The sequence below is a fragment of the Seriola dumerili genome, unplaced genomic scaffold, assembly GCF_002260705.1.
Source record: "Seriola dumerili isolate Sdu_G_001 unplaced genomic scaffold, Sdu_1.0 BDQW01000321.1, whole genome shotgun sequence".
In the NCBI taxonomy this organism is placed as follows: domain Eukaryota; kingdom Metazoa; phylum Chordata; class Actinopteri; order Carangiformes; family Carangidae; genus Seriola; species Seriola dumerili.
This window is the reverse complement of record NW_019174576.1, coordinates 4,055,601-4,083,233: the sequence shown is the minus strand read 5'-3', so window position 1 is coordinate 4,083,233 and position 27,633 is coordinate 4,055,601. Positions and strand designations below refer to the sequence as shown.

At 41.0% G+C, this 27,633-nt stretch overlaps 2 protein-coding genes across 4 annotated transcripts in view; both read left to right on the top strand.

The window, feature by feature from the left end:
* ddr2 (discoidin domain receptor tyrosine kinase 2) overlaps positions 1–23,067 on the top strand; it is a 30,723-nt gene extending 7,656 nt beyond the window's left edge. Inside the window, exons 2-17 of one of the 2 annotated variants that reach the window (XM_022759231.1) lie at positions 6,440–6,553; positions 14,421–14,523; positions 15,185–15,416; positions 15,721–15,868; positions 16,426–16,528; positions 17,079–17,262; positions 17,361–17,601; positions 17,892–17,957; positions 19,129–19,265; positions 19,471–19,630; positions 19,748–19,980; positions 20,068–20,195; positions 20,315–20,512; positions 20,602–20,836; positions 21,017–21,166; positions 21,248–23,067. In XM_022759231.1, the coding sequence (XP_022614952.1) occupies positions 6,472–6,553; positions 14,421–14,523; positions 15,185–15,416; positions 15,721–15,868; positions 16,426–16,528; positions 17,079–17,262; positions 17,361–17,601; positions 17,892–17,957; positions 19,129–19,265; positions 19,471–19,630; positions 19,748–19,980; positions 20,068–20,195; positions 20,315–20,512; positions 20,602–20,836; positions 21,017–21,166; positions 21,248–21,379 (2,532 nt within the window). In that variant the 5' untranslated portion in view covers positions 6,440–6,471 and the 3' untranslated portion in view covers positions 21,380–23,067. Of the gene's footprint in view, positions 1–6,439; positions 6,554–14,420; positions 14,524–15,184; positions 15,417–15,720; positions 15,869–16,425; positions 16,529–17,078; positions 17,263–17,360; positions 17,602–17,891; positions 17,958–19,128; positions 19,266–19,419; positions 19,631–19,747; positions 19,981–20,067; positions 20,196–20,314; positions 20,513–20,601; positions 20,837–21,016; positions 21,167–21,247 lie in introns of both variants that reach the window. The other variant, XM_022759230.1, reaches the window with a different exon arrangement.
* Positions 23,068–23,303: 236 nt separating this feature from the next.
* Positions 23,304–26,422, top strand: LOC111231932 (3-keto-steroid reductase-like). Of its 2 annotated transcripts, none has more exons than XM_022759213.1 (9): positions 23,304–23,402; positions 23,741–23,947; positions 24,095–24,187; positions 24,344–24,458; positions 25,228–25,422; positions 25,506–25,619; positions 25,769–25,825; positions 25,902–25,995; positions 26,094–26,422. In XM_022759213.1, exons 1-9 carry the CDS (start codon positions 23,368–23,370, stop codon positions 26,129–26,131), a joined length of 948 nt encoding a protein of 315 aa, XP_022614934.1. In that variant the 5' UTR covers positions 23,304–23,367; the 3' UTR covers positions 26,132–26,422. The 2 variants fall into 2 exon arrangements, with proteins under 2 accessions (XP_022614934.1, XP_022614933.1); XM_022759212.1 differs by having other exon boundaries at positions 25,902–26,000.
* The last annotated feature ends 1,211 nt before the right edge of the window (positions 26,423–27,633 follow it).

Sequence of the window (27,633 nt, the reverse complement as noted above, 5' to 3'; positions counted from 1 at the left end):
GTTCTATTCAGGAACGTTCTGCTCCCAGTTGATACAATAAACTCTGCTTGCTGCCTATTAACATGTGGTGTTTACACTAAGCTGCTTGAATTCAAACGAAGGTTCAGTCGGAGTGATTAAAGTGCGTTCTTTAGTCTGAATGGTGCTGTGATTGAGTGCTTTAGCTGCAGATATCTTTGACTATATCTGGACACAGATATTACTCTAAGTGAGTAACTGGCATGTGAGATATTGTGATTTAATGTGAAATGACATCCCATAACTCCCACTGGTACAGATGATACAATAATTTGCCACCACGTTCAGGTACATTTACCACATATGGGTTTGTTTTTGTGTGTGATCTACCAGGAGAAAGCACCAGTATTGTAAATGGCTGTCATGCTGAAACATGCTGGTTTGAAAAGATTTTCAGATATAGAAAAGTAGGTCTAACTGTAGATGATTAATGCAGGTATGCTCAAATACATTTCACCATTAATTAATTTTTCTACATGTATTTTTAGAAATGTACACACACACACACACACACACACACACACACACACACACACACACACACACACACACACACACACACACACACACACACACACACACACACACATGTAACCCATTTGAACTCATATTGCCAAATACACACAAATTAAAGTTTAAATGGAATATAAAACAAACATATTTTACTTTAATTATCCAAATATGGGATTACTAATGGGACCTGTGGAGCTGGTGTCTTGGGGTCTGTGGTCAGTCAGACCCCTGGTGGTCAAAGTTTCCTGAGCTCAGTTAATGTGTGTGTACAGTTAACATTTGAATCTGTGAGACTAAATGGTACATAATGTGAAATTAATTCAGAAATATTATTTATAGGGCCTTTGGCCACTGGATGCACTGAATGCAAGCTTGTGTAATAATGTATCAGTCGTTTTTTAATCATACACACATTAGCAAAACAATTCTATTATGTTTTAGAAATATTTCCCGTCCTGGTATCAATAGGCAGCTGTACTATGAACACAGATTGAGCTTTGAACATATTAGACATAACACCAATGTGTGCTGTCCTAAAGAAGACACACACATGTGGTAAAAAAAAAAGCCTCCTCAATTGTGTGTTAGTAAAGTTAAATAATATCCCGATATTGCGTTTGGAGGGACTGGACACACGGGTCCCCTCACCACACGGGTGACTAAAAATACTTCACTGAGGGACAGAGGAGTCTCCTGGAGTAGGAATATATGAGGCCAGTTTTCCTTTATGAGTTATTGCCCAGACATTTATAATTCATAGTCTGGAGGTGCTGCATAGTGAAGGTGGGACCTGATGTGAAACTCTTCTCTGTTACGTCTCTGTCAGTCTCTATAGTTATAAACTGGTGAAGTAATGGTCTTTTCTGTGACCTTGTGTCTTCTCACTTTGGTCACAACCCGTCACACTTCGATTTATATTTGATGAGAAAATTCCCCCTTGGAAAAGTGAAACAGTGTCAAACATGCTTGTCTACTTCAAAGGGCCTTGTTTTGATTACTTTACACACTTTCCGCTCAGGTTTATTTTTTTGCTCATATTCTGAGCACTTTTAGAAGTGTCAATGGACGTGACGTGATTTTTTTACTAAGACCCTCCAACAATACTTTTTTGACACCAGTTGTGTCCCTCATTGGACATATTACTCCTCCTTCGACACACACCACCTTGGTACGTCCATCTTGACATCTTCTTTCTCCTGTTTTTCTCCTCGTACCTGCTCACATTGGACTGCCAGCACTTTTTTGTTAGTCAGCTAAGTATGAGCTCAACCCATGGTTACACAGGAGCGCAGAGTTTACCTCAGACCAGTCATATACAAGTCAAACTCAGCCTGCTGGATGGGTGTTAATTAGCAGTGAAATGTCCACCGTACAGCACCTGGAAGGGGATATTTTTCCAGAAATTCCTCTCAGTTAAAGTAGAATTTCAAAAAACATTCACTGTCCCGTAGTATACACTCCTGTACGCTGAATGACAAAGGTTCAGACAAACTACAGTCTATCTCTCCGTGCTCTGCTCTGACATACAGGTGGGGAAGCCTATGTGACCTAGATCTCCTTTCTTTTTCCTGCTCCGTCTCCGCCATGAGAATAAATTCATGACTGAAGGGTTTGTGCAGCTGCTCCTCATTGCGGGCCTCTGTCTCCCATTACCCCATCTCGCTTTTACCCTTACGTGAGAAAATGAACTGTTAATGTAAGATGTAGCTGTTGGAATGAATTTTGAAGTGCAAACAAAAACGTTGCACCTCTTAATATGAAATAATTGATGGAATAAAGTATAGATCATTATGAAATTATATTATATAAATTATTATAACGGTCCTTTGTGTGGAAAAAAAGTTTAATGACAGCAAGAGCATAATAAATAAAAGGCAAAGGACAGACAATTTATACACGGTGAGTTATTATTTAAACCTTCAGATGATTCAACAATGTTTTTATAAGTTTATTACTTTATTTATATACAGTCTTTCTCTGAGAAGGTTTAAATAAGAAAAGGAAAAAAATCCTGGAATAGATAGTTTTTGAAACCGAGATAGGGCACGAATAAGTTTTTCCTGCTGTATTCCTGTAAGCCAAGAACGAACAGAAGTTTCCAGAACTGTGAACCTGTGCCTCCATAACTTCAGCGCTGCTGACTGAGCTGATGTTACCGAAGCAGAAGCCAGTTGTGGAATAACAGCTGTTTGCTTCATACAGGTATCGAGAACACAGCTGCAACCAAAGGAGGCACTAGCAATACAACTGATACACAGGAAATCCGCAGTTTAACAATCACTAAACCCTGACCATCTAGACAGTTTCTTGTGTTATGCTCAATTTATACTCAGAGCATAAGAAAACCAACAATGGCTTGGATCTCATATTTGCTGTAATTCTGAGGAGAAAACAAAGTAGAGAAACTGTGAGAAATGTGTCATCATAAGGTGTAAATTGTTGGAAAAGCTTTTAAAAGTTGCAAAATAAAAGTTTTCCCACCAACTTAACCCACTAGAAACCGCATACATTTTACATTAAAACCAACTACTCTCTAAAACCTACCATTTAAATTTGACAAAAGCAGTTTTCTTTCTCTTACTTCCAGGCAGTCACTGATCTCAGTACATGTCAGCGCTGTGTGAAAATCACCCCAGAGAGAAAAGAGTGAAGCTGGGTGGATGTGTTCATGTACTAGTGGGATGCTTCAACATCTGAGACTTAAGACTTGACTGTTAAACAGACTCTCATTCTCATTTTCTCTATGTCCATTTTTTCGTTTTCCATTTGTCATGTTGGTATGATTTTCCAACAGCATAGTTTAGTAAAGTCGCTGGTGACCAGCTGACTGTCAAAACTTAGATGTCCGAGCTTTTTACCTGCATGTGAATGTACCACACAGCAGACTTTACATTGTTAAGCAATTTCAAAGTCTCTACAAATAGATGTTCTTACTCCACCGATACGTGCTGAGACCTGTGGTGGTTTACAAGATAGGAAAAAAAAGCTTTTTATCAATTTTAAAGCTATATTAAAGTGTATGTGATTTGTACTTTACTGACATGTACCAAAAACGCCTATGGTAATAAAGTGGCAATAAAATACATCTATCTGTGTCTGTAACCATCCCAGTGGTGTCATGAGGCTGTCATACTTATGCAATGCAGTGGACGGATGAAAAACAACTGTGTTGGTGTTACATCCTCACCACTAGTGGAGCATGACATGTAACATTTGGTGTGAGGGTGGTACCAGAGGAAAGGCCATGTTATTGTCTAAATTAAAACGCTTTTCCTTGGTGTGGTGGTCATGTAAGGACACATTAGACTAAGCTTGTTAGGCTCAGCTGTGCCGAGTTAACTGTGCTCAAAGACCAGTGTGTTTGGAGGGTAATGCTAAATATAGCATGTGAACATTTAACATATTCACATGTTAACAGCAGCTTTATAGCAATGCTATGTATGATACAATTGATCTCAAAGCGCAGCTGAGGCTGGTGTGAATTTGGTTTATGAGGTTCAGATATATCCTGTCATTAAGTGTTTGAGTAGACGTGATGATGAGAAGTGGAGGGAACACCAGAGTCAGGAGAATTCATCCTCTGGGAACCCTTTACGTCTATGCTACGTGTTACAGTCATCAAGCCAGTCATTTTGGATATATTTCACTCTGGACCAAAAATGTTGACAACTGAGAGACTGCCCACCATCTCCAGTTATAGCATGCTTTGCTAAATGGTGAGCACTACTGTAAAAAGTCTGTGATTTGCAGTAAATGGGCTAAAACATGCAGACACACAGCAGTATGGTCCTTTGAGAGTCTCCAGATGTAGAACCAAAGGTCAATTCTCCTCCCTTATACAACACAAGCAGCCTTTACATAAATGTTCGCCAGCACATGGTAAACATATTTTTGACTTCCAAATGCACACAAGCCATCGGGTGTTTGTGTTTCATTAGCTATGAAAAGCCAAGAGGAGTTAAGCTTAGTAAAGGGGTCTCAGTGGGAAGTGGCTGTAACCTGAAGCTGCAGGAAATGGAAGCAAGAAAAGCAATGAGATTATATGTAGGGGACACAAAGAAAGAGGCAAGTCAGGTTGTAATTAGTGCCACAAAATTCATCAACACTGGTCGCACGAGAGTGTTTTGAGTTTGAGGTCATTTTTACTACAGGTTTACTTTAAAGGTATCCTTGAGCACTTCTTAATTAAAGAAAGATTAGTGTTATATTTCCAAATGCACATGCCCAATCCAGCTGAGGAATTTGTTATTTAATATCAGGTATCTTTACAAGTTTACCAATGCTATTCAAAAATAAAGTAAATTTGGGCATGAGCTCAAAATCAATACGTCTGGATTTATTTCCCATGGACAGATTGCAGCAGATGTGAACCTGCATTTCATATATGTCAGAGGTTCATTTGGACAGAGGTCAACTGGAGTGTTAGCACACAATGTTACTGCTGGTGGAGGCCCAATGTATATGAGATTTTAGGAATAGGGCTGTTATAATACAGGACAGCCATTGACAGCTGATTTAACTGTATGTGAATGAGGGCTTGTACTGTGGCCCAGTCTCATCCTATTGTCCAGACCCAAGTGCTAGAGGTCTGAGCGCCATCCTGCTGATTCTTCTGTTATTTCAATGGGGAGATGTCAGGAAAATGTTGTTTTTGGCCAGTGATGAACACCAGGAAATGTCTGTCACACACACACACACACACACACACACACACACACACACACACACACACACACACACACACACACACACACACACACACACAGACTCTCGTGTCTTGTGAAAATTCCCACAGTGCTCTGGTAGTTTTGTTTTGTGTCACGTGTAATTGGGTTTAGATAACCCCGCTTTGGTCATGTCTTTTAGTATTTACATTGGGGCCTGTTGCCTGTACAACAATAAATATTCACAATCATTACACAGTAGCTAAAATATCAAAAAAGGATTAAAAAAAAAAAAGTTTCTTTCTAACTAATATCAGAAATGAGAGGTGTCTGTATAATTCTGTTACATAAGTTGTGATTAACATGATGTGAACAATTAAAACGAACCTCAGTTATATAACAGAGACTTTGAGCAGCAGTAAAAATGCCCCAGTTGACTTTCCCAGTAGTTAACTTGGCAACGATCAGATAACAACACAAAGTGAAGCAAATGTCAGTGACTGAAATCTTTTATTCCCAACGTAAACATTTAATAAGCAAAGTTTTTACGCGAAGCTAACAAAGACGTCCGCATTTACTTGTTTGTCCATTATTTTTGTACCTCTAGATCAGTGCAGTGAAATCATAAATGAAATATGGACAGAAACGAGTTGAAGCTAGTTGTTTTTCTCTGCTGTTGGACTAAGTGGTCAGTTGGAGGCGGCTTGTTGGCGCTGCGTCTGTCCAGCTGAAGTCATGTCTGTGACTCAGTGTCTCAGTGTCTCTTTCCCCTCTTCCGCCATCATTTGTCGTTTCATTTATTCATTCACTCGTTCATCATTTGTTCCTACAGTTAATGTGCGTTATGAAAACTTACAAAATAGAAACCTGCATTTTAATTGAATATGAACTGAGACTATTCTGTCTTGTACGACTGATACTGAAATATCACCACAGTTAGAATTTAATAGGCCTTTTCTCATAGAGTGATAAAGCAGTAAATTAATGGAAATTCCACTGGTAGGTGGCAATTATTATGTCTTTTATTGAGTGAAATAAAAACATGCTTCTAATTAAACCCCAATTTTCCCCTTATATATCTACACAAATGTTTGGTTCCCATGAATACAGAGGAGTAAATACAAAATAAAATGTGTTCATGCTGCAGCTTATATACCGAGCTATTTTTAACGGTTTTATCCTTGTGGTCAAGCTATATATTAAACTGTGTCACTGACATTTTGTGTTTCCATCTTGTCTTTCAGATTGGAAGCTTGTCTCTGTGCGTGTGTTTGGGATGAAGCACCTGTGGGACATTCACTTCCTCCTGCTCATCCTCCTCTACCTGTTAGCAGCCGTCACGTCACAGGTCAACCCAGGTATGCGCTGCCATAAGAGGGCAAACTACATCTTCCATTTTCCAGGATCTGGGCGGCTGTGTTCAAGTCTCACATTGCAATGAGATCATATTCAAGACTTTGTGAATACTATAAAATGATTTTGTGAGTTTTGGGTAGTGTCTTGGGGTTTGGTGCTGCAGTCCGGTAGTCCAGACTGTGACTGATTCAGATTTTGGATAAGTGCTGCTTTGTGGGAGCCATGTGGTCCCCTCTCTCTGGTTTGGCCACTCTGATCCCAGCATGCACGTTTTTCTCCAGCTCTCCCGCCACTGTACGGGTGGTTTTTGTGATGTCAATGAAAACGGACTAATAATTTTTTTTTTTTTTTACAAGGATATAGAGTAGCAACATTTGGTGGGTAGAGACGGAGTCAAGCAGGAATCAAAGAGAGGTTTTTGGTTATTGTTGAAATTTTAGAAATACAGCACATATTTGCCAGTAAAAACCCTCAACTGGCTACTGTTTATGATTTCAGTCACAAAGCGTCTGTCATCGGTTTGAGTTTTACTTATTGTTGAAAGGATAATGAATGCATAGACTCAGATTTAAACAGTTATTAATGATGGTTTTGTCAAAAAAAAAAAAAAAAAGTTCAACACAGTTTACAGGTCACACTGATCTCACTCCGCCAAGTAGTTCTTAAAAAGAAAAAAAAAATAACTGTGGAAAAAAAATGCCCCATCACTTCCACATCCTCCCGCCTTACTCCACCCCACTTCCACTTTCAAAATAAAACTTTAAACATGATATTTCTTCAGTGTTTTTAAAACTGTAAACCCACTTACATTTTGAGAAAGTATGAAAATAAAAGCAAACATGAGGTCATGATGACAGCCATATTTAAAGCTGTGCTGAAGGGGTTTTCTGCTCTGGTCCAGAGGGAAAACTACAAACGTTACATTCTTATGTTTGAACATAGAGATTTTTAACAGCAGTTGTTTTCTAGAGTGTTTATCCATATTTTGCACAAAAACACACACACATTTTAACACACTTTCAAACCTGGCTCACCCTATTTGTCATTCGTATGTTCTTTGAGCCAAAACTAACAGAGTGAAAGAGTGTTTTATAAGGAGTTTAAAGAAAGCGGGGGGAGGAACAGAAAGAGCGAGTGAGATAGAGATCATAGAGAGTGTTTATAGAGGGAGTTTTCAAGTAAAAGAGTGTGTTCATGCTGTGGTTGCTTTCATGCATATGTCTGTATATGTTAATAGCTACATTTCTGACCTATTTAACCAGATGTGAATGTAACATAAGATGCCTTTAACATTTAAAATTCCCTACACAAACTTGTAGATCTTGTAGCATTTAGCATTCAGCACCGAAAAATTCTATATTTTATGAGACCTCTTCTCAACTACACTTAATTAAGGATGTAAGTGTTTGACCCCAGTGGGACTTCTCTCTCTTGTCTCTCTTCTTTCCTTGTTTTTGTCAGTGCGTGCATGCATGTGTGTGTGTGTGTGTGTGTCTGTGTGTGTTTGTGTGCATGTACACGCATGCTGTGGATCCAGCTATCCCACTGGAGTCTGTGGCTAATGCATACCAGACATTCTGACAGCAGGAAAGTCCATTGAAATAAGCTCTGTCTTTCTCCCCAGCACTCGTGTGTGTGTGTGTGTGTGTGTGTGTGTGTGTGTGTGTGTGTGTGTGTGTGTGTGTGTGTGTGTGTGTGTGTGTGTGTGTGTGTGTGTGTGTGTGTGTGTCTGTGCGAGTGTGTGTGGTGTGCGTTTCCCAGTATTTGACCACTCATAAGTCATGGAAAGGACTGTTTGTGCATCTGATCATGGTCAAAGTTCAACAAGTTCACCATTTAAGACAAAGTTTTGTATCTAAAATCTGACCCAAGGGATTTTCTCCACTCAGAAACCAACAATGATCACCTCCAGTGTCACTAAAAGCTCAAATCTCAACCCGCTCTAATATATGGAAGCAGGGTATATGCACCTATAATTCCGCCTAATGCTTTAGTTCTGCTGCATTGAGAAGAGGGTCATTTTTCCACAGTCTGGAAATATTCATGGCTGAATTTAGTAGAGCTGAGATGTTGAGTGATGCCAACTTTCCCCTGTTTAAAATTCCCAAGCAATGGAGTTATACCATCCCTGTCTTTCCCATTTTACTCGTGAGTGGGCGAACTTTATTTCACTGTGGAGAGAGAGGAGGAGGCGTGGACATGAGCGCAGGCCTGGGCAGAGCAGCCAAATATCATGCAGTATTATTATTGTGTGGGCTACTTCCCATGAGGATGTTTCGAATAAATCCTGAAGGAATGAATGAATGCATTAGAGCTTTCTCTTTCAATCGTCAGAATCATACATCACTGTAATAACTTTAAAGTTAGACTGAATGAAGAAATAATATTCCTCTTACCAATCAAAAGTTGACTTCATTGCAATGAAATGCATCCTTGCTTCATTTAAGTTTTGCTGCTACACTCTTACTTGGTCTGGTATGACCAGTAGCTTCTGGTAGCTAATGTTAGCCAATTTTAACTAACTTTAATTAGATATTGTGTGTGTCGACAATACTGAGTCAATTTGCTGATGATATAACCTTCTTATACTTGCGCTACTTCTATGTTATGTTCAAGCAAATCACAGATAATCATTATGTTAAATGTTAAGCAAACTGTAACTGAATATCTTGGGAGCAGTAAAATTTTCTGGCCGCTTGGAGGCAGCAGTAAAACGAGGTCTAAACACAACACTAACATATTAATGCATTATAAAGTTGTTGTTGTGTTCGCTAACAGTTGCCTAGTTACACATCCAGCAGACGAAAGAAAAAATTTGCATTAATGGAGTCGTGTTTCTAGCCACCTGATGAATAAAAGTCCAAAATTTTCTGTCCTTTTAGCTCTGTTTTGGTTTCACCAAACTCCTCAGAGAAATATTTGGCTCTTCAGCTAGCTCTGGCTCTTTTAGCTAAATGAGACTAGCCAGTTGCTAACTTTGTCTGTCTGCTGTTTGTTTTGTGGTGAGCATATAGATTCCTGTGGGTTTAGTGGCATTTTTTACTAATGACAGCTGTGAGAGTGAATGAAATTTAAAAATTTAATGATTTGGAGGCCGTAAAAACCAAAACAAATAGCTCAGTGTGAAAAGCTCCATAGAACTTGTTCGAATTGCAGGGATTGGTGATAATTCGGGTGTGGGTTCATCACTACAGGTGACCTCTTTCATATTGCATGTAGTAGGATGAGCCATTGTGAATATAAAAATATTGATTAGCGCAGCTTTAAAGCAACTGATTAAAAAGGGTCTTGAGCTGTAATTTCATAATTCCCACTTGTGGCCACAGTGGCTGCTCTTCAACCCTCTACAACGCCTGACATATAACGGACAGGTATTATGTAGCAGATGTGAACAGCAACTTGCATGACTACAGTGTGTGTGTGTGTGTGTGTGTGTGTGTGTGTGTGTGTGTGTGTGTGTGTGTCTGTGTGTGTGTGTGTATTTGGAGTCAGTGGTTGGACAGCAAACACCACAGAACAAACCTGCCTTTCAGTAGTGGGAGAGGGGGTTTGGTCCGTTACTCCTTCATCTCTCTCTCTCTCTCTCTTTCTCTCTCTCTCTCTCTCTCTCTCTCTCTCTCTCTCTCTCTCTCTCTTTCTATTCCTCCACCACACAAGGCTGGTATTTTTCCACCTTTTTCTGGGGTGATATTTTTAGATGCTGTGGCCAAATGTGAAGCCAGAAGGGTGGTGGGGTTGGTGTGTGTCTGTGTTGTGTGGGGGTAAATCTGCGTATGTGTGCATGTGTCCAAATGCACACACTCAACTGACCCCACAGCTCACCCCAGGGGTCACCTCTGAGTGGGTTGGGTAGATAAATAAACACAGCAAAAACCAACATTTGGAAGAGCGGTCATCCGGCATGATATACTGAAACCCATTTCTCTCTCTCGGACTCTCATAGGATGTGGTTAAAGACTCTGATAATGACTCCTATTTTCATCAATTATGTCCCAGGCAATTGCTGTGTTTTCCCCAAGTGGTGATGTTGCACTGTCTGTGGTCTGTATCACTGTATATTTCTGGCAAGACTTCATAGAAAACTTATGTCACCACCTCATACCACATGACAAACACATAATGATCCCAGCATTTCCACTAAGAGTACCTTTTGGATTTTTGACAATGTTTCATCCTAGTGTGGAGACAGTAGGAGTAAAAGAGGAGCCGCTGCGCTGTGCTCATCTCATTCTCCGTCTCGATGCTTGTTTACACTCTTCACCTCTGCTGGCTGCTTTTAAGTGCAGGAACGCCAACCACCTCAAACCCCATAACCTCTAGCTGGACTGGCCTGCAATAGCAACCCTGTAACCCAAGGACAGATACAACGTTTTAACTACTAGATGCCAGATATTATCATTCCTAATGTTCCACTTATTTTTCAAATATTGGCGTTCTTTGTCATCTTATCCTGACCTGATTTGATTTTAAATCATTTGCTGGAGATCTCTGCTGTTGCACTTGAAGCAGGTTCTGACAATTTGTGTTTTACTGCAGCTATCATACGTGCAGTTCAAGCACCGCACCTATCATTGAAATGATTTTATAATTATGTAGCCAAGGATACCACTAATATGCAGAGAATATGAGATGAGTGAGATGGTTTTGGTTGATGTGGTCTGCTTATAGCCAATGCGATCTGGTGCGAGGAGAAAAATAGGAGTGGAGGGGAGCGGAGGGGAGGGGTGTAAACAGTTAGAGATAAATGATGAGGGCTGAAGTGAAGAGGGCAGTGTGGAACAAAGGTTAGAGAGGACAAGATGAAAGGAGGACAGAGGAGGCAAATGTAGACATCTGGAACAGTTTTTGTTTGTGCCTCCTTCAAGCTGTCATTGTGTCACTGCCAAGACGAAGCCTGTATGCATGTGTGTGGTTGCATCTACGCCTGCTTTTTGCTTTTCGCTGTGTGTGTGTGTGTGTGTGTGTGTGTGTGTGTGTGTGTGTGTGTGTGTGCGCAGACATGTGAGCGGTGTATCAGGTCATGAGTCCCAGTCCCAACCCTTCAGGGGTTTCCACATCTTGACTTTTAAGCAAATATTTGGAGGAGATCAAGAAAAGAGGAAGAGAGAATCACAGGGAGAGAAAAGAGAGGAAAGAAAGAGCAGGAGAGAGACAGAGAGGGCCTTGAACCTCCAGCTCTGCTGTTGCTGGCATCTTCTCAAAGGTTTTTCTGTGAGACAAGGGGCCAGGCGAACAGGGTCAGACTTGCTTTAACTTCTGACTCTGGGCCCCACTGAAAGCCACAACCCAATGCTATCACATACACAGAAATCAGGTTGTTCCAAAGGCTCTTTCATCCATTAATGAGGCTACCTAGGGGTCATATCCTGTTAGGTGGATTTATCAGTGTCAGATCAAAACAACCCAACCCTGTTGATAACACATGATGGAAAAGTGCCCTTTCATTTTTCCCCTTCCACCTAGGAATCTGTAAATTAATTGATAGTCTTGTAAAAGTTGATAGATACCACGTTGGCTGTGTCGCGCTCAGTTAGCCGCTAACCCACTGAGTCTTAATGAGATGAAGATTTTCCAAATCACTGTGTTAACTTTAATCAACTCACGCCACTGAAGGGGAAAGAAGAAAAGCGAGAGGGGAGAGACCACACAGGAGGAGAGGACAGAGAGGAGACAGAAAAAAATGGAGGATGAGGGGGTGGAGGGGCATGCAGGAAACAGAGGGCATATTGCTTCTATTGACCACACAGTGGGGGCGGGATGGGCTCGAACCAGCCAGTTTTACCACACACACACACACACACACACACACACAGCACACACACACACACACACACACACACACACACACACACACACACACACACACACACAGAGTAACTAAGTCCCGTGCATGTGCTTGATACCAGTGCTGTTTGGACTGGCAGAGACACTGGATGGATCCAGCTTATTATTTCAATAAAGCAACCACAATTTGAGTGCAAAGACTGGATGTGTGTCCTGTGACTGTTGTTGTGTAGAGCTGACTGTGCATGTGTGTGCTGTGTCGTGTGTGTACTGTGTGTGTGTTTGGTGTGTAATTGTGTGATTGGTGGTGTGACATGTGTGGTTGCTGTGTGACAACCCCTGTGTGCAGTCCTCTTACACCACCTCCCCACTGCTTCACCCAGCACTATCCATCACATTGTGCAGATTTCTTGACAGGAGCTGGGAATTAAGTAGTTCTGTCTTAGAAATGTCTGAGAGCGTCTGGTGAATGTTTGAGTAAGGTTTTGAATTTTCAGCACCGACCAGCGCTGTGGTTGGTCTGAGTGAAGCGAAGGGAGCTGCATGTTTCAGCAGGTAAATACCAGGGGTAGAAAGACTGCTCAAATATCTTGCTGTTATATACTTAATTATTAATCATGTTGAAGTAAAAGAGTTTATGAATAACAGATACTTTGTTCCATAAGATCGCTGTCAAGAGGCCCCTGTGAGATCCTGGTATCAGTACAATACAAAGTACAATACAAAGTAAAAAGAGTACAATTTTAGTATACCCTGCCAGCTGGCAGTGGGGGAAGAAGGATGGGGGAAGGAGTTTTTTTCTGAAAGTATACTTATTCACTGTGAGTTAAACTGATATCTCTCTCAAATCTGTCTGTTGCTTACAAAGCTACTGCCAAGAGACAGTTGGTTTAGCTTAGCATACATGTAGCCTGGAGTCTCAACTGGTTGCCTGGCAACCTCAAAGTGACAAGACTCACTGAAGCCACTTAGCTTGACCAAGAAATAGTCCTATAACTTGACATTTTTACACATTAGCTTTTGTTCTGGTTAAATAAACTAGATATGGCGTGCTAATTAGTGAGCTTTAGAGAAGTTGTAGTTGGATGTTTACCTTCAGGCAGCACCAGGCTAGCTGTTCTCCACCGTTTCCAATCTTGATGCTAAGTTAGCACCTACTGGCTAGAGTTAGTACTACTTTGCATTTAGCCAGCATGCAGCTAACGCTCTGCACTAATCTAGTGTTAAATAACTGTTCATTTTCAAAAAGAAAGCTATGTTCCCAAAATGCCAAACCATTCCTTTAAGTAAAAGTTGCATTACAACATTGTAAAAAAAATCGTAAATCACTCGGAAAGAAGCTAAAAATCAAAAAACAAAATATTCCTCAAGTCAAAATATGCAGGTATTGATAGCAAAGTATACTTAAAATATAAAAGTAAAATTATACTGCATAACATCAGATTTTTTTATTCTTATTTTAGGTATTTAAAATCTGGAACTAAAAGATAACACGTAACTAAACAATCATAAGAATGTAGGAGAGTAAAAAAGCACAATAATTCCCTCTGGAGTAGAAGCATGAAGAAACATAAAATTGAGATAATCATGTAACATACAAGTACATCGCTATTATATGTAGATACAATTGAATATGAATAAATGTACTTAATTACTTTCCACCACTGCCAACTGGACTATGTCAAATTCAACGATTTTATTCACAGGTTGCTTTGTAAGAAAAAATGGAACTAAACAAAAATGTCATATTTTCCCGAATGTGTCATAAAAGTATAACCTAAGGTCTTCCTGTAATTCTGGCTTTTCAAGAACTACATAATCAAAACTGGACTTACTGTAAGTTTCAGTACAATTACTGCTTTCAGAATATAGTCAAAAAGTGCCGGTAAACAAAAAAAGCTACTCTGTAAAGACAGCACTTGTAATTAGTCACTTCCCCCTTTTGGTAAATAGTGTTTAAGGCAGAACAAATGGAGGATGTTCGTCTGGTGGTTTTTCAGTGACCTTCATTACTGTTTCCATATTCATCCATTTGTCTGCTTATTTCTTCCAGCCTTTTAACGAATATTGTGTGTTGTGTCGCAGGTGTGTGTCGGTATCCTTTGGGCATGTCAGGAGGGCAGATACAGGACGAGGACATCTCTGCCTCCAGCCAGTGGTCCGAATCCACTGCTGCTAGATATGGCAGGTAAGTCTTACACACACACACACACACACACACACACACACACACACACACACACACACACACACACACACACACACACGCGCGCGCATAGACCCAAACTCTCAAGCATGCTTCATAGTATGTTTACCCTGATAATGAGTATGTGTGTGGGTGGTTTATCCCGTAAGGTGCCTGTGCTTGTTTATTTGCAGTAAACCACAAGCTGGGGTATCAGTTCTACTTGCAGCAACATGATTAAGCATGTGTGTGTGTGTGTGTGTGTGTGTGTGTGTGAGTGTGTGAGTGTGTGTGTGTGTGTTCAGCAAAACTTGGGTGGCCTTCAGTAACTATCAGGATAATGATGTAATACACTTTCCCCATCCATCCTGGCTGTGTTTTCTGTCTCGCCCAGCTCCCCCTCTCCCCTTCCAGCCCCTTGCCCAAAATTAACACTTTAAGAATTTACGACACAGGCTCTCACCAAGGTGTTTTCATAACGGGCCGTAAGAACTGAAATCCACCACCGCACTCACTTCTACTTTCCTCTCACCTTTCCCTTCCCATCCTGTCCTAATTCTTCTTCTCCCTTGCGCTTTTCCCTTTCCTGCTGTAATTCTAATACGAACATCCACCCACTGTTATTTCATTTTCCCTCCTTCCCTCTCCATTTGTCTCTCTCCAGGTTGGACTTTGAGGAGGGCGATGGCGCGTGGTGTCCGGAGATAACGGTCGAGCCAGACAACCTGAAGGAGTTCCTACAGATTGACCTGCGCTCGCTCCACTTCATCACCCTTGTGGGCACCCAGGGTCGACACGCTGGAGGCATTGGTAATGAGTTCGCCCAGATGTACAAGATTAAGTACAGTCGCGATGGAAGCCGCTGGATCTCGTGGAGAAACAGACAGGGCAAACAGGTAAGTCAACTTATCAATCAATGCATTGGTTGGGATGTAACCCCTTTCTTCTGGTTTGGATGTCACTGTATAATCTATTCTGACCTTTGTAACAAACTTCTGATAAAGATGCATGGTCATATTTTTATGGCCTATCATTGCCTCTACCTGGTATGACTGTGTTTAAAGAGATAATATAGATACTGAAATAAATCAATATTCTTTCATTATCTTTAAATGATATAAAGAGGCCATGACTTTACTATCATGCATATTCAGTCTTTCTTAATCGTTAGTGATCAAGGTGTGTTTGTTTTATGTGCAGGTGATTGAAGGAAACAGAAACGCCTACGACATTGTACTCAAGGACCTGGAGCCACCCATCATCGCTCGCTTTGTCCGCTTCATGCCAGTCACTGACCACTCCATGAACGTCTGCATGAGAGTGGAGCTCTATGGCTGTGAATGGCTGGGTAAGATGATGCTGAGGTGGCGACTCAGACTGATGACTGATGAGAAAATAGAGGATACGTTAGTACTGATGAGCAAAGATCACAACTGAGCTGAGGCCCCGGTCCTTACATCTGAGGCTGTAAAAGATCAGAATCAGCTGATTCTCTCTTATCTTTGAATTACAAGCAGGGCAATGTTGTTTAAACAACACTACTGACAAAGTACTGAATAACCCCTTTAAGCTAATGTTTCCAATACTACCACTATACTTTTGTTTTTCAAAAAGTGTTGCATGAATCACAGTTTTTGTCTGCGATACTTTGATACCATCAACTCTGTTCTTTTCCTTTTGTTCTTTCACTTTAACCACAAATTTCAGGTTCTCAGGCTCAAAATCTAAATCAAGTTTATATTTGGTCTCTTGTCTAGATTCATGCCACGTTTGCATTTGTAGTTGCTGAAACTTTCTAGGCAGTCAGAGATCAGCACCACCAGCCCCCTAATAATTTTTTCGTGTTTTTTGTACCTGTTGCTGGTGCTTTATTGAATAATCCAATATTGCAACATTTCTTTATAGATGGCCTGGTGTCGTACAACGCTCCGGCGGGAGAACAGATGACCTCGCCTGCCTACCCCGTTTACCTCAATGACTCTGTCTACGATGGAGCTGTCATCTACAGGTGTGTGTGTTTCTGTGTGTTTCGCTATTCCCTCCTCACCAACTTAGCTCCCTCTGCTTTCACACACCACTTCCCTGCTTCATCATTGCTCTGATCCTTCGTCAGTACTTTTCCCCCTCACCTTGTTGTTGCCCGGTCACCATGGTGAAAGCAAAGAGACAGACGGCGGTGAGTGGGTCATGGTGGTTTACTGTTAGGCAATACCTCATGGGAATGACTGAGTCAACCGTGCTTACAAAGTTTCAAAACTGGAATGAAAAAAATCGTCTTTTGTTGACATTAGTGTTTGGATTATGGCATGGTGAATAATGTCCTCCATGACACAGACCTCCTTTCCTCTGTCAGGGAAACAGTGCAGAGGGAAAAGAAAATGGCCCATATTACAATATCACAGCCAACAGCAGAAGTGAGGAATTTGTTTTGTAATGCTGCCACCTGGTGTCGAATGGTTGTACCTGTTAAAAACATTTTGACAGAGGTGATGATCGTTTGAAAATAAAGGATGGCTCTCTGTGTTTCCTGCCTCTTACACCCTCTTTATTTTTCTCAGTATGACAGAGGGCCTGGGTCAGCTGACTGATGGAGTGTGTGGTCTGGACGATTTTACACACAGTCACGTCTACAATGTGTGGCCTGGGTATGACTACGTGGGCTGGTACAATGAAAGCTTCCCCAGTGGATATGTGGAAATAATGTTTGAGTTTGACCGCACACGAAACTTTACCACCATGAAGGTGAGACTCCTAATAAAGACACAGTAATCTTTTCTTTAGTGTTCAATTTTTATATCGCTCATCAGTACTAAAACTCTCTCCATGTGTCCCATGTCTAGGTCCACTGCAACAACATGTTTTCCCGGCATGTCAAGGCTTTCCGGCAGGTGCTGTGCCACTTCCGCTCCGAATCAGACTGGGAGGCCACGCCGCTCTCTTTCAGCCCTGTGGTGGACGAGAAGAATCCCAGCGCCCGCTTCGTCACAGTCAACCTGGCCAATCACATGGCCAGTGCCATCAAATGCCAGTTCTACTTTGCTGATGCCTGGATGTTGTTCAGTGAGATCACCTTCCAGTCAGGTATAGACTGAAGAACTGCATGTACGATATGTAACTGCAGTAAGATGCCCCCTGCTAGTTTTACATTCTTATATATTATACTGTAAATATTAATTTACCATTGTTTGTATATGCATAACTGTATATTAGTTAGACGAGATAAGAAATTGTTATATGTTATATCCAATATTCAAACTCTATATTACAATATTCAGATTTCTTAACTAAAAGAAACTATTGAAATCAGTTGATGCTGTGATTTAATATCAATAATTGGTGTCTTATCAGCTGTGTGCCATCTGCCCTTTCAGACACAGCCATGTACAACACAACTTTGGCTCCACCTAAGACAGGACTGCCACCTAACACACAACCAGGTTAGTGATCGCAACACACTCACACACTCACGTCTATAGTAAAAGTATACGGTAATCAGTATGAAACTACTAAATAGGGCCAATTTTTTAACATGCTGGAATAATGTAAATAAATTGTTATATATTGATATATGTTGATTTATTTTTATTATATACTAAAACAGTATATTACGTTATGACCATTGGTATACAGTAAATACTGTAGAGAATGAACATGTAGAATGGATTCAGGACAAACCTTATTACTTATCATAGCAGGCAGTAACAGTAATGGATTATTTTGTAATTGTAATCTATTACTGTTACTGAAAAAAACTTACGTAATTAAATTACAGTTACTAATCAAAATGCTTGTGTTACAAAGGGGTTACATCTGAATATATTCTCTTCTGTAAAAAGCTGATATCATTCTGTTGCTTTGCATCTTTTAGCTGAGCAGGAACACCTTTTGAAAAGAAATCTAATAACACTAATTAACTTCATTCAGCGTTGTGTTTTCATTGAATATTAACTTGGAGAGGCCATGAGGTTGTGATATTTCATTAAGGCACCAACAGACTAAATTAATGATATTGAAAAGTAATCAAATGTAATAACTTATATTACTTTGATTTTGCGGTGAATACCCCTCCCCTCACCCTTCCCGTTCCAAGTGTGTACGGGAACCTGTGGTGGCCTTAAGGTAGCCTAAAAATGCAAAAGGCTCTCTCTATAGCCAGTGTTTGGTTTTTTTTCCTTCTGGGCTACTGTAGAAACATGGTGGTGCTCCGTGGAAAAGGACCCGCTCCCTATGTAGACATGAAGGGCTCAGTCTGGGCTAACGAAAGCACAACGATTCTTAGTTTCAGGTGATTATACACCAATAAAACATAGTTATGAATATTGTATTCCATTTCTGCCAATAGATCCCCATATTACTACACACTGGTCCTTTAATGTTAGACTTGTTACACAAGCCAAATTATCTGCCTGTGAGAAAGGTCTATTCTGTGTTTGACATTTCACAAAAATCTGTTTACATGTTGAAAGTAAAAACTATAATTCAGTCCAGTTATTTGGATGGGCAAACACCTCGAGACTAGTCTGATTTAACTGCATATGTATTGTATGGCCCCCGATATTTGCACGCTGTCTCCATTATTGAAGTTTTATCTCCCTGTTCCCTCCCCAGAAGATGACCCCACGCACAAAGTAGATGACAGCGACACCCGAATTTTGATTGGTTGTTTAGTGGCCATTATCTTCATTCTTGTGGCCATCATTGTCATCATCTTGTGGAGGCAAGTGTGGCAGAAGATGCTGGAGAAGGTGAGATCATCACTCATTCATTAAATAAAATGCATCAAGCAAACACCAGCCTTTAGATGTTTGTGTAGATTTTGCACCTTTTCATTAAGAATTCTGAGTTTTCCTTCGGGAGGTGGTCAGATCTGTTCCTTCACCCCCACGTCCTTTATTCTAGGCCTCCCGTCGGATGCTGGATGATGAACTAACTGCTAGTTTGTCAATACAGAGCGAGACGTTCGCCTACAACCACAACCAGTCCAGTACAATCAGCGAACAGGAGTCCAACTCCACCTATGAGCGCATCTTCCCCCTCGGTCCAGACTACCAGGAGCCCTCACGCCTCATATGTAAGCTGCCGGAGTTTGCACAAAGCTCAGAGGAGCCAGGTAGGTGAACACACATGTCTACTTACAAATACACATCAGTTTAAACTGTTATTCACAAAAAACACACTCAGACACTTATTGACATCCCTAGTTACAGTGTCCTGTATTGTGTTCCAGCTTCTACCAGCACAGCAGCATCTAAATCCACCACAACCACTGTTGTCCAAGATGGCGTCCCTCACTACGCAGAGGCAGATATTGTAAACCTGCAAGGAGTCACTGGAAGCAACACATACGCCATCCCTGCACTGACTATGGACCTGTTATCAGGGAAGGATGTTGCAGTGGAAGAGTTCCCACGAAAACTGCTCACCTTCAAAGAAAAGCTGGGAGAGGGCCAGTTTGGAGAGGTGTGTGCCCTTCTACAGCTTTAGATGAGGTGAAAGCAAAAGCCACGTCATAATTTTAACATTCATTCTCCTCTCCTCTCCTCTCAGGTGCACCTGTGTGAAGCAGAGGGAATGCAGGAGTTCATGAATAAAGAGTTTTTATTTGACATCCCTGAGGACCTGCCAGTTTTAGTGGCTGTGAAGATGCTCCGTTCAGATGCTAACAAAAATGCTAGGTACTGACTCTGGGTGCCTCTTGCAGCCTGTAACTTGAATTGTTAATATGAAGTCAATATAATTCTGATTTGTATCAGTGTAAAGTAAGTCACTTGTGCATATGCTTTTGTGTTGGTAGAAATGACTTCCTGAAAGAGATAAAGATCATGTCCCGTCTGAAGGACCCAAACATCATTCGCCTCCTAGCTGTGTGCATCTACAGCGACCCGCTCTGCATGATCACAGAGTACATGGAGAACGGAGATCTCAATCAGTTTCTGTCCCGCCATGAACCCGAGGGACAACTCGCTCTGCTCAGCAATGCACCTACTGTCAGGTGAGTTAAGTGGCTGCTGCAAATACATGTTTACATGTTTATTTTTTCTTTCCCAGCCTATGACGCTATCTCTTCTATCTCCTTCCCAGCTTCAATAATCTGTGCTACATGGCCACTCAGATAGCATCGGGGATGAAGTACCTCTCCTCTTTAAACTTTGTTCATCGAGACTTGGCCACACGAAATTGCCTGGTGGGCAAGAAGTACACAATAAAGATAGCTGACTTTGGCATGAGCAGAAACCTGTACAGCGGTGACTACTACCGCATCCAGGGCAGAGCTGTGCTGCCTATACGCTGGATGTCATGGGAGAGCATCCTGCTGGTGAGGATTACTACTTGTATTATAAAGAAAATTCCTTGGTTTGATATTTCCTTGAAAAGTCAGGCATATTTGTTGAGCTTGCCCTGCGTTAATGTGTATATGTCTTAGAATGGAACCAACAAATTTGCAGATTGTGCATGAAAACAGGCTAATCGTTATTTACACCATCTTTTTGTGCAGGGTAAGTTCACCACAGCTAGCGACATGTGGGCCTTTGGGGTGACCCTGTGGGAGATACTAAACTTCTGCAAAGAGCAACCCTACTCTCAGCTCACTGATGAGCAGGTGATAGAGAACACAGGGGAGTTTTTCAGGGACCAGAAAAGACAGGTGAGTGCTGTTACAAACATGTCACCTGCATGTAAATGTCAGTGAATCCCCTGGTCTTATTTCTATCTCCCTGTCGTGCAGATCTACTTGCCTCAGCCTGTGCTGTGTCCAGACTCGCTCTATAAGATCATGCTGAGCTGCTGGAGGAGGAACACAAAAGAACGGCCCTCCTTCCAGGAAATACACCAAGCCCTCCTGGAAATACAGCCTTAAGCCAGGGCTATGTTTAAGACAGTGATTCCCAGTCTGCTCATCTCTGGAAGAAATGGTGCTTAACAAGAGTAGCAGACACACTCCAGGTTTAAGCTGTCTTGTTTCAGTAGATTAAAAAGGTGAGAGCCACCTGTGGGCTACGAGCTACAATTTGGGAAACACTGTTCCATGGACTTAACACACTACAAAGATGGACTACCAGAGACATTTTGTGTGTGTCCGTTTGAGTTTAATTAGCACAATCACGCTGGCTAAGATGTTTTTATAGGCATACAGGTATTCTTAGGAAATTCTATTCTGTTTTATAGTGCACCAACCCTGACACACATATGTGTTGCGGAAGCCAAAATTACATGTAGCAAGTGACATTCGGCACTTTTAAAAATATATTTTAATTTCATTTGTTAATATGAGTTTAAAGTTCCCCATGTTACAAACTTATGAAACGTTGTTGAAGAACTGTCTTGTGTTTTCTTCTGGAGGACTGCTTGAATGTAGAAGGGAAAAGTGCAGCAAACCATTACTGTTACATTTCATTATATTTCAAGTATTTCATCTCAGTTGCTCAGACAAAATCCACGTCTTAAATCAGAATATTAAGTAACTCAGTCTTTCTCATCTCCCTGCAGTTTTCTTACAGTGATTTGAACATGACGTGTATATGACTGTGTATTTTCAATAGATAAGTCTAAATCTCAAATATCAATATTTTGTACTTTATATTTATATGTTCATATGTGTTTGTTCTGTTTATGTTTTGTTTATATATTTGTGTATTAATATGCTCTTTAAATTGATGTGTGTGGAGTATCATATTTGATTTGATTCAGTAATGTTCTGAAGCTTTGGATTTTCACACCAAACAAACAGAATACAGAATACATTTATATATATATTTTTTTTTTCCAGTGCAAACTGCAAAATCAGGAATCCGGGCTGTGTTTTGGCCATGTGCTTTGTTGGTTCAACAGTATGTTTACAGTCTGTATCAGTGGAGAGATGTTACTTAGTGTGTTGTGGATGTTGAACATGTTAAAGAGAAGGTAAATAGTCTTTTAAATCAGGAATGTAGAGGAGGAAATGGGAATATTCACTTTACATCATGTGTTTCATTGGAACCAAAGAACTGGTATGACTGCTACCGATCACTTTCACAGTGGTTTATATTCGCTCATATATTAGCTGGATCTTTTCTTCATCTTTTCTGTTTTTTTTTTTTTTTTTCCCCATATGGAATAATTCTGTGTTTTACTCTAATAGCTTGAACTTCATACTGCATACCACTGTTTCAGCCTGATCAGCTGCATTTACAGGTTCTGAACTCTTATCAGAGGCCTTTGTCCCACTTACCTCGTACTTTAAAGACACTCATGTCCGCCCTAATGCATGATGTGTCAACCTATATGTGGAAGTCAGTCTTATCTTTCTGTACTTTGCAAGCTGGGCAAACAAATCTGTACAAATCTGTTATATATAATATTTGGTTAGGGGACAAATCTGGGTGTTTGTGAAGCATGTGGTGATTCTCATTGAATAAAAAAATCTTTTCATGTCATTTACAATCTTCTCAGTGTTGGAGGCAGATGTAAAGATGTTATTGCACCCTGACAAATTTCCTGATTTGTTTAGTTTTATTACATCTTTGTACTCAAATGTTCAGTGAGAATGTTTTTATATACTTAAAACAAAAGTTGTACATTGATAGACAAAATACAAATAAAATTGAAACAGGGACTTCTATCTCTTTGTGAGCTCTTGTCTTATTCATAGGAGTGAGCTGAATAATCCATACTGTGGGGGCGGTCCTTGAAGCTCAGCTGACTGGTGTTAGGATCTCATTGGCTGGGCCCTGCTGTTGCGCCCAATCACAGCGTGGAGGTGGAGTGAAGAGTGAAGAATAACATTGCATGGACCAGACAGAAAACTTGTTGCATTGAGAGAACATTTGACCGTTTTCTGTAGTTTGTTTCCAGTTTAGACCTGAAAAGATGAACAAGGTGGTTTTGGTGACAGGAGCAAATAGGTAAAGTCTGTATTTATTGTTATTTATTTTACTTGAAGTTTGGCATCTTAAATGTTAAGTATTCATAACTTTCCTTTAAGATCTTTATGAGCTATAAGAAAATTTTACCTGTTGGCTATTTGATTGTATAATTTATGTTATTTATTTATTCATTAGACTTCCTGAAATCTCTCTCCTGGCAGAATTCTTGTCAAAATTGCAGCAGGATTGTGTTATTTACAGTACATTAATTTGTAATAAACAAGATTATTTTGGTCAGTTTTACGTGCTATTATCTTGAAATGCCTGGTGCTGGAGTACTAACAGTAGTAAGTGTTCATGTATGCGTTTCCCTGCAGTGGCATTGGCCTGGCACTTTGTGAGCGTCTCCTCTCCCAGGACACTGAGGGTCTACAGCTGTGTCTGGCCTGCAGGAACATGCGTCGGGCTCAGGCTGCTCGCTCTGCCCTCCTCACCTCTCACCCCACAGCTCAGGTGGCCCTGCTGCAGATGGACACCAGCAGCATCTCCTCCGTCATCAGTGCTGCACACGAAGTCAAACTCAGGTGGGAGGATGGACTCACAGCTGCATGGAAGTCAAATACACATTCACACACCCAAAGTAATTTCTGAGCAGGTTATGTTACTGGTTCTTCAGGTGCGTTTAGAAATCTGCAGGATGAAATATCCATGTCTTTGGTTGTCACTTGCAGATATAACCGACTGGATTACCTCTACCTGAATGCAGGCATCATGCCAAACCCACAGTTTGATGTAAAGGCCTTTTTCAGAGGCCTCTTCTCCAGGTACATTGTTGATTTGAGATGTTCCTGACTCCTGAAGCTCCTCCATGTCACTGTGTAGTATATAAAGGACAATACTTTATAACTTTGAATTCTTCTGTCATCTATTTCCCATGCTGCATTTCCAGAGCTCACATTTCTATAATGCTTTCATTTCAGCAATATCATCACCATGTTTGCCACTGGCGAGGGGATTCTGACGCAGAAAGACAGTGTCACCTCTGATGGCCTGCAAGACGTTTTTGCCACCAACCTCTTTGGTCACTTCCTTCTAGTGAGTCACTGGTACTTTGTCAAACTGATAAGTTGGTATTTTGGTCTGATTCACGTGTAACATATTGTACAAAAGCATATTTCCTTCAGTTCTCTTGTCAGCTGTTTGCCCTTGGAACAGAAATAGGTGATACTGGATCTGTCTGTCACTTAGTAGCGATGCTCATTAAAAATTAACAGTACGTACTGTCCTACCCATGAGGTCACTCACTGCGGACAGTGTTCTGCTTACTGTGCGTTTGCAGGTGAATTCTGACGTGTTGCCATCAAAGAGAAATCTTGTCAGTTCCTGTTTATACTTTTAATACATTAGAGATTCATCTTTGCTGTTGTATTCACACATAGTTTAATTCTTTTTACAGTTGGACAGTTAGACAGTTGGAGTAAAAGTGATAAATCTTTGGTGAAACATAGGAATTTAACCTTGTTGATTAGTTTAAGGACTCTGAAAGGAATATCGTTGCATCTACATGGGAAGAGACGGCATATCATTGTCGTTGCTGCTTAAAATCTATCTCTTAATTAATCAGTTTAAGATATATGTAATGTATAAGTGAAAACATGACTAAGATACAGTAATATCTCACATACATCAACCAAGTTTCTAAATTTAATTAAAATTTTGTTGATTCAAATCAGCAGCAGCCTGCCTCATGCCATCAAATTGGAAACAACAGCATGTTTTGTTATTTAAGGATGACACTGAGCCTCAGTGACTTGTCAGGATGAGCACTCTAATACTGTGGAGTTCCCCCTGTGTTATGGCCCAGATCAGGGAGCTGGAGCCAGTTCTGTGTAACGCAGGTCGGACCTCGCAGCTGATCTGGACCTCCTCCAGTAACGCTCACCGCTCAGCCTTTAACCTTGAGGACATGCAGCACCAGAGGGGCACCCAGCCCTACAGCTCCTCCAAATATGCCTCCGACCTGCTCAGCCTGGCGCTCAACACACACTACAACAAACAGGTCGGTTCACACACACCACACATGCTGTGTATCACCCGAGCCTCTGAGGATATTGATGACTGTACTGCCCTTTTGCTCCCTAGGGTCTGTACTCATCTGTGATTTGTCCTGGTTTTGTGATGACCAGTCTGACCTACGGCATCCTGCCCTCCTTCCCAGCATTCCTCTGGACCCTGCTAATGCCTATTTTCTGGCTTGTGAGTGCAACTCTCACAGTGCAAATTACTTACACGTACCTGTCCTTCCAGTTAGTCTTGATTGTCTATATGTTGTGTGTCTAAAATCAGTATAAAACCAGTTTTGAGGGCATTTGTTTTATATCTGAATCTGTCTTACATGATCACAGATACGAATGTTCACCAATACTTTTACCCTGACACCTTATAATGGAGCTGAAGCCCTGGTATGTGCAACTAAATTTCTAATTTTCATACACAGTTTAATACAGATTAATTCAGAAATGCTGCTCTTTCTTCTAGTTCTGGTTGTTTAAGCAAAAGCCTGAATCACTGGACCCACAAGTCAAGTACCACAGCTTAACGTCTGGACTGGGCACCAACTACACACAACCATGTAAGGTAAGGCAAAGTATACTGTGGTTTAAAAATGTTTAAATTGTCTCGTAAAATAGTTCATGTAATGAGTTATGTGTCTTCTGTTCTTCTTTGCAGATGGATATCGATTTGGAAACATCAGAGGTTTTGTATGAGAAATTACTGCATCTAGAAAGTGAAGTGAGGAAGAAACTGAAGGAAAAGCAACAATAATCCCACAGTGGTCCTGCAGGATCTCGATCATCTTGATGCACACAGTGCCTGGATGGAGAGAGCTTTATTCCTGTCTCGCAGGTCACTTGGGAGCAACATGTACACTGGATGTCAGACTTCGCTATAATAACATTCTTCATGCTCAGCAACATGCAAGCCAGAACTGAAAAGCAGGGGTGAACAAGATACAGTGACTCTGTAAGTTTGATTTGCTGTTTCCACCTGTATGTGTATCAGGCACAAAATAAAATGTCTTGTTTGGTAAAGAGTTTACCATAAAACTGAGCATTGCCCGTTTTCATACCCCTCTTCTTTACTCCCATTCACTCTAAAGTATGATATTATATGATGAGAACAACACACTTGCAAATACATAGACTTGGATAGTGGGATAGGTCACCAGCCTTTCAGCCTATGCGGTGCAGGAGGGACTATATCCAATCTGGTTGTTAATGCCATGATCCTCACGACAAAATGCAGTGCAATCTGACAGCAGACTGTCAGTGTCATGCCAGAAGTTAACATAAGTCGTCTGTTTGAGCGCCTCTGCGGTGTACGGCGGTGCCGGCGGCACATGCGCACAGGCACACCTGTAATTCCGCTCTGGGGGATCCGCAGCGCAGCAGTCGTCCCCGGGTTCCTCTGCTTGTTTCTCAGTCCCGCACTCCTCTTCTGCCCCGCTCAGTTTCGGGTTGCAAAAAGCCCAAACCATCCCGCAGAAATAGACGAAAAAAGTGCCCATGACCATAACCATGAGCGCGTAGGACTCTATCATGGCTTTGTTGACTGGAGATGTCATCTCAGGATGCGCAGGGACGATGATCGGTCTGAGTTCCCAAAGTGCGTTCAGGAGGGACTGTCAGTGCGAGTGGCATCTTCCATGTGGGTTGGACCACTTCAGTAACGCGAGATAGAGACATTCAGAAAAGAATTTAGCCTATTGCTTTCGAGGTCACCTCTCACCTTAAACTGAATGCATGAATGACCATTATCACGGCTGTGTGAGAATAGCACTGAAGCCCAAATGCCAGTAAAACAAACTCATTCTGATATTAACTAAATAAAACAAAAAAAGGGAAAAAAGTAACGTTGCACAAAAATCCAATCACTAATATGTGCGAAGATGTCAATACTATTTGTAGTATTAATTAGGCTAATATTAACCAAATATTGCATTCAGTACATACTGAATGCGATATTTCACTTTCAGAAGATGCAGTTTTGGACCAAGAACGAAAATGTATATCATGTAATATCACATGATTTTCAGGTGCTGCATACTAGTTCCTGTATGATGATTTAATAAAGCTGAAAAACTCAGTGATAAAGCTGGGGACAAATCAGCAGACAGAGACACCACTGTTCAGACTCACTGTATTAACCCAAAACCTGTATTATTAACTTTCAATCCTATCTGTATTTGGTTGTCTCTACTGAGTGTAAA